Consider the following 12406-nt stretch of genomic DNA (forward strand, 5'->3'; position numbering starts at 1 on the left):
TAGTGATGTATAACTAATTCCACCATCATTCCTACCCCCTTGTACCCTCCCTGCACCTCCCTCCCCTTTGCTCTATCTAAAGTTCCTCCATTCCTTCCATGCTCCCCTCCATCCCCATTGTGAGTCAGCATCCTCATATCAAAGAAACATTTGATCTTCGGTTTTGGGAAATTGGCTTTCATCACTTAGCGTTATATTCTCCAACTCCATCCATTTACCTGCAAATGCCATTTTATTCTTTTTTAATGCTGAGTGATGTTTCATTATGTATATATACCAAAGTTTCCCGATGCATTCATCTACTGAAGGACATCTGGGTTGGTTCCACAATTTAGCTATTGTGAGTTGTCCATTGATATAGCTGTGTCCCTGTAGTATGCTGTTTTTAATTCCTTTGGGTATAAGCCGAGGAGTGCGATAGCTGGGTCAAATGATGGTTCTATTCCAAGTTTTCCCCGGAATCTCCATATTACTTTCCAGATTGGATGTACCAATTTGCAAAGTGTGAGTGTGCCTTTTTCCCCACATCCTTGCCAACTCTTATTGTTGTTTATATTCTTGGTAGCTGCCATTCTGACTTTTTCCTCCTTAGTCCTCCGTACTACTTAGCCATACAAACTACATATCTATATAAATCCATCAACACCATTATATAATTATCATCGTATGCATTTCTTTTTGTGGATTTAAGTTACTGTACAGTGTTCTTTCATTTCAGTTTGAAGGGATTCCCTTCGTATTTCTTGTAGATAAGGTCTGCTAATTATAAATTGTCTTTAAGTTTTTGTTGACCTTATAGTAACTTAATTTTATTAGTTTTTTGAAGGATAGATTTGTTGTATATAGAATTTTCAGTTGATAGGAGTTCTTTTACCTCTTTATATTATCCCATTTGCCTACAGGTGTGTATGGTTTCTGATAGAAAGTCAGCTGTGATCTTTTTGAGGATTCCATGTATATACTAAATTGCTTTTCTTTTGCTACTTTCAGCATTCTCTTTGCCTTCATTCTTACCAGTTTGACTCTGATGTACTTTATTGAGTGTTTGTTGTTGTTGACTTTGCATTTATCTTACTTGGAGATTGTTGAACTTTTTGAAGGTTCAGATTAATATTTTTCCACAAAAATCAAGTTTGGTCATTATTTTACTAACTATTCATTCTGCCTTTTTCTCTTCTCTGCTCTTGGGATTCCTGTTATGTATGTTATTACGCTTTGAGGTGCTCCCTAGGTCTTTGAGGCCATTTATTTTTTCTTCATCTTTTCCTCAGACTGAATCATCTAAGTTGATCTGTCTTTAGAGATCTTTTTTCTTTCTGGTTCATATCTGCTGTTGAGACCTTCTTAATGAATTTTTCTTTTCAATTATTTTATTTTCAACCAGAGAATTTCTATTTGGCTCTTTTTTTTAATAATTTGTATCTTTGGTGAAACATCATTCTTATATCTTTATACACTCAGCCATGATTTACTTTAGTGTTTCGAATATAATTATAGTAGCTGACTTAAAGTCTTTGTCTCATAAATTCAACATTTTTGCTTCCTCATGTACAGTTTCTTATGAATACTTTATTTCCTGAGGATGGTTCACACTATTCTGTTTCTTTGCCTTGTTGTTGTTGAAATAATATCATTATAACAACTTTGGAAATCAAATTCTCACTATCACTGGTGGTTGTTATTGATGCTCTTTGTCTGTTTTCTGAGTTATGTGGATTGATTTTATAAAGTCAATATCCTTTGCCTGTATGTCCACTGAAATTTCTCCTCAGTTAGCTTAGTGGCCAGCCAATGTTTGGACAGAGTTCCTTGAACATTTGGCAATAAGTCTCTGAGCCTTTGTTAAGGGATTCTCTGTATTTTGGGGCATGTCTTTAATGCTCAAGCACGTTGTTTAAAAATTTTTCTTTACTTCCTGCTTTTGCACCTTTGTCTCAGGTTTAGCCAGAGATGAGAGATGAGGGCCTTTAGGTCTTTCCCTGGTAAATGTACAACCCTGCACCTATGCATTGCCAGGGATATATTGGAGCTTTTTAAATTCCTATGAATATCTGATTTCTCATTTTTCATTTTTTAAGTTTTTTGGTGAACCTTTTGTTAATCCTGTTTTTAAAAAAAGAAAGCTGATATGAGGCTACCTAGTGTTTGACAATTATCCTGAGTTTTAAGATACACCCCAAGAATGGAGTTTTTCAGTAAGTATCCAGATAGGTGGGTTAGTGATAGTTCTCTGCAATGGAGCCTCAGGCTCCTCTTCCCTGTGGCTCTTGCCAGGCTACTCTGCTGGCTTTTATAGTTCTTGTAGTTGTGATACTACTGGTTTTCAAGGAACCACAAAGCTAGACAGAAGGATAGAATTAGGGTAAGTTGAATTGCCATGAAACTCATTCTTCTTACCAATATTCAGCCAATTTTTCTGTGAGTTGTTTTTAGTTAATTCCCATGGTTTTGAAAAAAGTTGATTTTGACAGTTTTTGCCAGATTTCTTATTTGATCATGGAGGAGTAGATTTTGGGAGGTAGTCTGCCATTCTGAACGTGCCTTAAATTCATTTTTGTTAAAAATGATGAGTTACGGATGTAATTTTACTTTTTTCCATATTGGAATAGCCACTTATTCCAACCTAGTTAGTGAATGCTCTTTCCTTTCCCCGTATTCAAAATGTCTTTTTTACTATATGCCTACCATTCTTCTATGGAATTGATGCTTTTTGAAAACTTATTCTTGAAAAGTTATTATTTGCCCAATACTATACTCATGTATTCATGGATCTATTTTAGTGTTCCCATATTTATTCCCATGGTCTATTTGATGAGTTCCAAACCAATATAATCCTGTTTGTTGTTGTTTCTTTTTTGTTTTATATTTTGACTACAGTTTTAGAATATGTAAGAAAAATGCTCTAATTTGCCTTTTCTATCCTTAAAAACTTGCTCTGTCAGTATTGTACATTTGACTAATGTATAATTTTGAGATACATTTATGTATTCTGTGGAAAAACATAATGGCATTTTGATTGAAATTGTTTTCAACTTATAGATAAATTTTTGGTTACACTTTGACCTTTATGATTTCTTTTGGCTATTTCTTGATAACATGTATTGAATTCCTGTAGCTATGTATTTGTTGACATTATCCTATACTAAAGGAGAAGAATGATATAAAATTAGGCAAATAAATCACTAAACCTATAGCTAAATTTGCATTATAGAATGTGGAAATATAATTAAAATATAGAATATAGAATTCCTTTGGGAATTACCAGATTCTTTATTAAGTAGGACTTTGGGGGGATTTTTTGCATATTGATATGCACTGCTTTTCTAATTGTTTGACGTTATAATAATTTTGTTTAAAATATACATTATTTCAGTGTTCTACATTGTGAATGTGAATAATATTGTGAAATGCTATTGTAGGATGTTTTTTAGTTGTCTAAAATATCCTCCACTAAGTGGATTAAAACAAATACTGTACCCATGTATTCATGGATCTATTTTAGTGTTCCCTCTTTTTATTCCTGTTAATAAATACAGTTAATTTATGTTTCATAATCTGAATAGCCAGAAAGTGGGGGAAAAAAACTGAACCTTTTTATAACGATAATAAATACTGATAATTCTGTCCATGAAGTACAATAGATCCTGAGTACTTATTAAAGACAGTTGGATTACGATTTATATATTTTTAACATACAAGTATTTTAGTTTAATAAAATTTTTAAAAATTGGTAAGACAATTTTTAGTCATGTAAAACCAAAGTCATTACTTTATATTTACTTAATATATGTAATTTTCATTTATCAAATCATTAATTTTACTTTCCTTTAGATAAAAAATTTAGCAGAGATGCTCATTAACATGTGGGATCTAATTTTTGAAGTATTTGTTTGCTTATGGCTGTTGGCAGGTGATACTAAAATAGACATTTTTTTCTGTAAAATTTTATTTGATTAGTTTACTTTATAGAGTTAGTGTTAGTCTGCTAACACCAAAATGTTATTATTTTTTCTAGATTTATTTTAATTTTTCCCTTATACATTAAATAAGATGTTAGAAAAAAATTGGTACCAGAGTAGTAAGATTCCAAGTGGAAATGCAAATTAAGAGATGAATGGCCCTTTTTATTATTTTATTGTCACCATAATATTATGTTACTTTAAACCATATTTAGCTTTTAATATTTAACTTATTTATAGTATAGACTTGAAGCTGTTCATTGTAAGTTTTTAAGTGAAAGTTTATATTATAATTTTTAAAATAACTTTCTGTATTGGAAAGAAGTATCTTACTTTTTTGTCCCAGTTTTAGCTTAGCTTTGTAATTTATTCATGAGTCAACATTTAAAACCAGTCACCCTGATTATCTTTGTCTCCTTTTTCTTTAGAAACTGCCCTTGGTGCGTTGGCAAGAGTCCTGAGAGAAGATTGGAAGCAAAGCGTTGAATTAGCTACAAACATAATTTACATCTTTTTTTGCTTTTCTAGGTAAGTATAAAACTTATAAAATAAAAGGCTGGTCTATCTCCATTGCTATTTGTGTCAGTTTGTAGATTATAGGTTCTCTGGGTCTTTCTGTATATTTTCATATGCTCTGCCTTTTGTTCCCTTTCTTTCCTTTTGTTCCCTCTCTTTCCTTTTCTGTTTTGCTCTCAGTTATCTCTTCATTTAGTCTGTACTTACCCATGCCAGCACACACACCCAATGGGTTAGTATAATGGGTTTAGATTTTTAACATTAGAGTTTAACATTTGAATCCAAGCCTACTATTTATTAACTGTGTGAATGTGATTACTTTACTTAATTGTGCCTCAGTTTCCTCTTGTATAAAATTTGAATAGTAATAGTGGTAGCCTTTTCAGATAGTTTTTAGTTTTAGATGAGAGAACTACAATTCTTAATAAAGTCTGATCCAGAGTAAGTGCTCAGTAAATGTTTTTGTTATATATATATATATATGTGCAAATACAAGTACGTACATATTATGTATCATATTTTTATCATATATTTTTAAATCTCAATTTTATTTTTTATCAATTTTGTACATATTTATGGGATAGAGTGTGATGAGATATTTGTATACAATGTATAATATCCAATCAGGCCAATTAGTATATTTTTCTTTAAGTTTTTATCATTTCTTTGTATTGAGACTTTGAACTTCTTCATTCTAGTCCTTTATAAAATAGATTGTAAATTGTTGTCAGATATAGTCATCCCACTATGTTGTAGAACATTAGAATTTATTCTCCCATGTAACTGTATGCTTCTATGAAATCAACTTTTTTGTCTTCTAAATAGGAGTAAAGAGTTACAGTATTTGTCTTTCTGTACTAACTTGGACACTTAACGTAGTGTCCTCCACTTCCATCCATGTCACCACAAAAGGATTTTATTATTTTTATGGCTGAATAACATTGCATTTACACATAAATATTCTGAAGAAAAATGTTTGTTAAGACATCATGAAAAATTTCTAGCAATTCCTAGAAAATTGCTTGCCTCCATTCTAAAATGCCAGAATTAGCAAATAAATATTTATGGAATAAATTATTTGGATGAATTAATTGTCTAGGAAACATGTAAAACTAAATTGCTAGTATTTTACTAATTTATTCTGTTACAATTTATTCAAACAATGAATATAACCTGTCTAGTATGGTACATTATCAACTTTGTTAGTAGTTTGAAAATTTATTCTGAGACTATCCAAGTAGTTAATATTTTTGTGCTTAATTATTTTTTTAAAAACATTTATTTTTTAGAAGTAGTTGGACACACTACCTTTATTTTATTTATTTATTTATTTTATGTGGTGCTGAGTATTGAACCCAGGGCCTCACACTTGCTGGACCAGCACTCTACTGCTGAGCACATCCTAGCCCCTTTTGTGCTTAATTATAAAAATTTTATTTAATTCTTAACTTCTTAAAATGTATGGTGAGGGTAGTATATTAAAATATATTTAAAGTAATCTTTTATATATATCTGGCAATTCCAAATCTTCTTAGTATATTAGAGACATATTCATTTATTGAAATGTATATGATTTGTGCCAGTGTTTGCTAAAACCAAATTTCATGGATCAAATATATTCCTTTAAATACATACTAAAATCTCTTCTTTAAAGCTTTTCTCAGTTTCATGGACTTATAACTCACTATAAAATTGGAGCTCTATGTATGAACATCATTGATCATGAGTTAAAAAGACATGAGCTTTGGCAAGAAGAACTTTCCAAGAAGAAGAAAGCTGATATCCTTTCAGAGTGCCATTTTGACCTATGCTGCCTATTGATAAAGATGGTTTTGTTTTGTTCTTTTATTATTATTATTATTACTTATCACATTGCTTGGAAACCATTCAAAAGTATGTTGATGGTTAAGATAAATATTCAGAGTATCAGAATAAACACAGTTTGACATAAGCATTTTGCCTCTTCTGAACTTGGATTAGTTAATGAAGTGGAAGGAAGAAGCCAGTGGTAGTTCAGGATAACTGAATAGGAGAGATTCTAAGTAGCCTCATTATGTCTGCTAAGATCCATTGGTCAGCTGAAACATGGGTCACCATTGTTGCTCTTGTACTTCTATTCAAATACAAAGAAGACTTTAATGGGAATTGATGTGAATTGTGTAATGAACTTAATTTAACGTTCTGTTTTTCTATTAAATTATGTTTTTCTAGTTAAGTGCAAAAATACTGTTTTTGTTTTTTTGCTACTAGGGATTAAACCCAGAGACAATTTACCATGAAGTCACATCCCCAGTCCTTTTAATTTTGAAATAGGGTCTCACTAAGTTGCTGAGGGTCTTGCTAAGATGTTGAGGGTGGCCTTGAACTTACAATCTCCCTGCCTCATCCTACAAATTGCTTGGATTATAGGCATGTGCTACCATACCTGGTGCAAAATACTGTTCTTAATAAATACAAATTTGAGAAGCTTATAGAATGATAGAACCTGTGAAACAAACCTCAGAAATTATGTTTTAACTTACATTACCTTATTATAATTTTTTCTACAGTTAACTTGAAAAATAATTATATAGTCTTAACAATGTTATTGCCTATTGGTTTAACCCATTCTGTGTTTTGGAATTCTATTTATTATAATGTTCTTTCACTTAATGAACCAAAGTCCATCTCCAAATAACTTCCATCCCTTTAACTATTATCTACTGAAGTAATATAGAATATTCTTTTTAACATTACAATTCTCCTCTTATTTAAAAATACATGTCATATTTCTTCGACAATTTAATTTTTATAGATTGAAGGCTGGCTTATTCATATCTATCCTAATGTAACGTTTTATAGATTAACAAGTCATGCTCATAACATTCCTTTTGATCCAATTTTTATTGATATCTTTTAAAAAATAAAAACATTATTCCTATTTTACAGAATAGCATACATTTTTTAACTCCCTTTTGTGGAAAAAGTGGACCTTTTTCTTGGAATGTTTTTCTCTTGGCATCTCTAATCTGAAGAGGGTGCAAAGAGCTTTAGATTTAATCTGCATTCTTTGACTCCATTTTGGGGATCTATTTGAAGTAAAATCTAGTATTCTTAGTAACTAAATCATTTTCTGCAAGGCAGTAATTTTGTCATGGAAGCACTTGATAATCATTTGAAAGTTATAGAGTTGACAACTTACCTAAAATATTTATACCTAATTTCTAGGAATTCAAGTATTTGGTGAAATTCAAATATTTCCTGATTCAAAGGAATCTGAGGAAAACCTTGAATACTGGACTAAGGTGTCCTGTTAATAGCACAAATATTGGGCAGAAAACAACATTTTAGTTAAACTGTTGGTTAGAGAAAATAACTAAAGTTGCATATAAAATATCAATAGTATTCTTCTAGGTATTTTTCAATAGGTTGTCTTTGCTTTGGTTAATATATATGATCCTTAACTTAGTTTTTACTTGATGAAGACCTTGAAAATCAAACCTTGAGAAAGGATTATGAAAAAACTTTTAAAAAATACCAAGGGCTTGTGGTAAAACAAGAACAGCTACTACGAGGTATGAATTTCTAAGCAACTGGAAAAGCAACAGAGAGCTTACTCTAATTTGTTTTGTTCCATTTATGTCCTACCAGTGAACTAATACCAGAATAATGAGAAATTCTATAACTTTTAATATGCTTCAAGTTCTTCTGTCCTTAGTATGAATAATAGTATTTTAAAGTTCACTATATTGTTTTTCACAGTTTAGCCCCTAAGTGTATTTTAATTCGGTGAGAATGAGAATCTTTATCCCTCAAACTCTTAACAATTTGTTTAATCAAGTGAATTATTTGATTGCATTCCTAGAAAATGATGCAGAAACTTTCAAAATATTTCTCTTGTTTGATAGCAAATATCCTTATTTCTAAGCTTTATTAAGAGATATAAAATTTAAATGACATGGTTTTGCAGTCATTAGTGAGATGCAAAATCTTATGATGGTTAGTGAGAATGATCTTGATCTTTGAAGAATGCATTCATTTTCTGGTTTGTATATGGCTGTTAACTTTGTGCATGGATATATTGTGAACTCCCCAAAAATTTTGAGTCCCTGAAAATTATTAGCACTTTTAACTGTACTGAATTTTTTAAGTATTTGAAGTTGAGTAATTTAATTTAGCTCCACCTATTGAAGAAAAAGCCAGATTTTCAAAGTTAATTTTAAACAATCTAGAAAATAATACATATGACAAATGTCAGTATATAACCCGACGAAATGTGTCAGATCTAAACAAATCCAATTGTTTACATGTCATACTCTCAAAGCACTACATTGATTTTTTTAACATGTAAAACTTTAAGCTTTGTTCCTAACCAAATATTTTACTAATGCAAGTATTTTATGTTCTCTTAAACAGCTTTTTTGAAGTATAATTGACAAACATTAAAGTATATAATTTTAAAGTATACATTTTGGTAAATTTTAATATATGTAAGTAAATGTGCAACTATGACCACAAGGTAAAGAACGTATCTATTACTCCTGAAGTTTCTTCATGTATCCTTGTAATCATCTCTTTCCTTCTCCCTTCACCCTGATTTCCAGATAATCGCTGATCTGCTTTCTCCCACTTTGGTTGAATTTACCTTTTCTAGAATTCTTTATAAATGGAATCATATAGTATATATCTTTTTTGTCTTATTTTGGTGAGCATAAAGATTCATCCATGTTGTCAGATTTATCAGTATTTTATTCCCTCTTATTTTTGAATTATATTTCTTTGTGTTTACTTGTTGATATCATTTGGAATATATCCAATTTTTGGAAATTACAATGCTGGTGTGAACATTCATCTACAAATCTTTGTATGGACAGATTTCATTTTTTTTTTACTTGTTTAAATACCTAACTGGTGATTTGGCTGGAAAAAAGGTGTATGTTTAACTTTATAGGAAATTGCCAAATGGTTTTCCACATATCACTTTATGTTCCCACCGTGGTTTATGTGAGTTCCAGTTGTTTTACATTGTCAATGATTGATATGGTCAATCATATTAATTTTAGCTAATTTTAAATATTTGGAATGGTATCTTATTGTGGTTTTGATTTGGACTTCCTTCTTTATTATATTGAACATCTCTTCATATGTGCTGATCTGCCATCTCCTTATCTTTGTTGAAGTATCTTTTCATATCTTTTGATTATTTTCTTAATTGGATTCTTTATTTCTTTATATGTTTTTTGGATGCAAACCTTTATCAAACAGGTGATACATTCAAAGATTTTCTCTCTCAGTTTGATTTAATTTTACATTCTCCTAATAATATCTTTGAAAAGCAGAATTTTAAATTTTTATGAAGTACAAGTTTTTTAATGTTTTATTGTTCATGATTTTGGTATTGTATCTAGGAGATCTTTTCCTAACCAAAAATTAACATTTTTCTCCTATTTTGTTCTAGAAGTTTTATAGTTTCAGGATTTGCAGTCAAGTATGTAATGCATTTTGAGTTAGTTTTTGTATATGGCATGAGGAATGGATCACATTTCTTTATTTTTGTGTATGACTTTCTAGTTACTCAACACTGTTTGTTCAAAAGACTATCCTTTACTGAACTGGTTTCTGATTTGCCAAGCTCATTCATATATATGTGTGCATGCCTCTTTTTGCTTTGTAGCCTGTTCTGCTCATTACTTTGATGTAGTTTATTACCAGCAGCATATAGTAATCTATAAAGTGTTAATTCCATTTAGTATATTTTCGTTGATTTTTCTGTTTGTTTTTCTATTTTATTGAATTTTATTTTAATCTTCATTATTTCCCTTCTTCAGCTTACTTTGTGTTTAATTTGCTCTTATTTTTGTTTTTTTAAGGTAGAAACTGGGGTCATTCATCTAAGACCTTTGTACTATAATGCAGACATTTAGAGCTGTAAATATCACTCAAAGCACTGCTTTGACAGCATCCCACACATTTTGATATGTGCTGTTTTCATTTTCATTCAATTCCAAATCCTTTCCAATTACCATTTTGGTTTATTCTTTGACTCATAACTTATTCAAAAGGGAGTAATGTTTGTTTTACATATATTTTGTTTCTGGGGACTTTTCAGATCTCTTTGTGTTAGTGATATTTAATTTAATTTCATTGTTACCAGAGAAAATGCTTTGTGTGACTTACATTCTTCTAAACTTATTAAGACTCACTTTATGGTCTAGAATTTTTTTTTTTTTTTTTAGCAAAAGTTGCATGTGCACTTGATTGTACATTCTACTGTTTTGGGATGGAGCTTTCTATAAATGGTGGTCAGGTGAAATTGTTTAACAGTGATATCAAGTCTTTACGTCTTGTTGATTTTTCCTGTTCCTTCTCTATTAATTATTGGGGGAGTAATACTAAAATATCATTATAATTCTGCATTTGTCTATTTCTCCTGAGGTTCTATCAATTTACACTCCATATATTTTAAGTCTCTGTTCTTGAGAACATAAAAACATATTTGTAATATACTCCTCATAAGTTGTCCTTATTATTTTTTTGGATGTTCTTCATTATAAATGGTAATATTCTTGGGTCTGAAATTTACTCTTTTATATATTAATATAGCCTCTCTGGCCTATTTATGACTTGTATTGGCATAGTATATATTGGTCCCTCATTTTCATTTCTAACATGTCCTTATTATCAACAGCATGTGGTTAGGTCTTGATATGTGTGTGTGTGTGTATGTGTGTGTGTGTGTACGCATGCATAAAAGCATAGGTATGCATATTTCTCCATTTTTCCTTATCTGTTTTCTTGTAGATTGAGGGTTTTTAAAATTCCATTCTATCTCCATTGTTGATTCAGCTCTTAATCTTTTGTAATTTTATTGATTGCTTTAAGGTTTGTATTACACATCTTTAATTATAAGTCTATCTCGAACATACATCTTTAACTTACATTAGTTAAGTCTGCTGTCAAATAATATTATCCTATTTTATGTTTGTTAGAACCATTTTTCGTTTCCTGCCTTTTTTCTATTGTTAACATTTATTATATTTATATTATAAATCATAGAATGCATTATTTTATAGTCAATTTTATTTTAAAGATCATTGAATCATAAGAAAATAATCTTGGGCTGTGGTTGTATCTCAGTGGCAGAGCACTTGCCTAGCATGTGTCAGGCAATGAGTTAGAACCTTAGCACCACATAAAAAAATAAATAAAATAAAGGCATACTGTCCCATCTCTAGCCCTAAATTAAAAAAAAAAAAGAAAATAATATTGTATATTTATGTGTATAGTTTCCACTGATCTTATTCCTTTGTTTGATAATGTATTTCTGTCTGGTATTATTTTATTTTTGCCTCTGGGATTGCCTTTAAAAATTTGTGTAGGACACATGTACTTATGATGATTTACTTTATCTTTTGTACATTTAAGAAAGACTTTATTCTTTTTTGAAATATTTTAACTTGGTTTCAAATTCTAGATTGAAGGCATCGCTTTCTCTCTACTTCACTGTTGCCTTGCTTGCATTATTTTTGATGAGATGCCTGCTGTTATCCCATCTTTGTAAGATTTCTTTTCCTCTGGCTGCTTTTAACATTCTCTTTTTATCATTTGTTTTAGACAATTTGATTAGAATGTACTTGGTGTAATCTTCTTCGTGTTTCTTTTTCTTGGGGTTCAGTGAGTTATTGGAACCTGGGTTTATAGTTTTCATTAAATTTGAAAGTTTTCCTCTACTTCTTTAGGAACTTCAATTACAAAATTATTAGACCACTTGAAGTTGCCATAGTTCTCTCATACTCTTTATGTTTTTGCTGTTTTCCTCCTATATGTTTAATTTTTGATAGTTTATGATTATTTCTTCAATTTCATTGATCTTTTCTTCCAGCTCTAAATTAGAGGTTAATGGCATCTAGTTTATAATCTCAAGCATTATAGTTTTCATTGCTAGAAAGTTT

The 12406-nt window shown here is 30.3% G+C and overlaps 1 protein-coding gene across 4 annotated transcripts in view; it reads left to right on the forward strand.

The window, feature by feature from the left end:
• The window catches only part of Kifap3 (kinesin associated protein 3), a 139674-nt gene that overhangs the window by 30296 nt on the left and 96972 nt on the right, over positions 1–12406 (forward strand). For all 4 annotated transcript variants that reach the window (XM_076872969.2, XM_076872968.1, XM_076872967.1 and 1 more), the window contains exons 6-8: positions 4388–4487; positions 6130–6254; positions 7931–8029. In XM_076872969.2, coding sequence (XP_076729084.1) covers positions 4388–4487; positions 6130–6254; positions 7931–8029 — 324 coding nt within the window. The remainder of the gene's footprint in view (positions 1–4387; positions 4488–6129; positions 6255–7930; positions 8030–12406) is intronic.

The sequence above is a fragment of the Callospermophilus lateralis genome, chromosome 13 (genome assembly GCF_048772815.1).
Source record: "Callospermophilus lateralis isolate mCalLat2 chromosome 13, mCalLat2.hap1, whole genome shotgun sequence".
NCBI lineage: Eukaryota > Metazoa > Chordata > Mammalia > Rodentia > Sciuridae > Callospermophilus > Callospermophilus lateralis.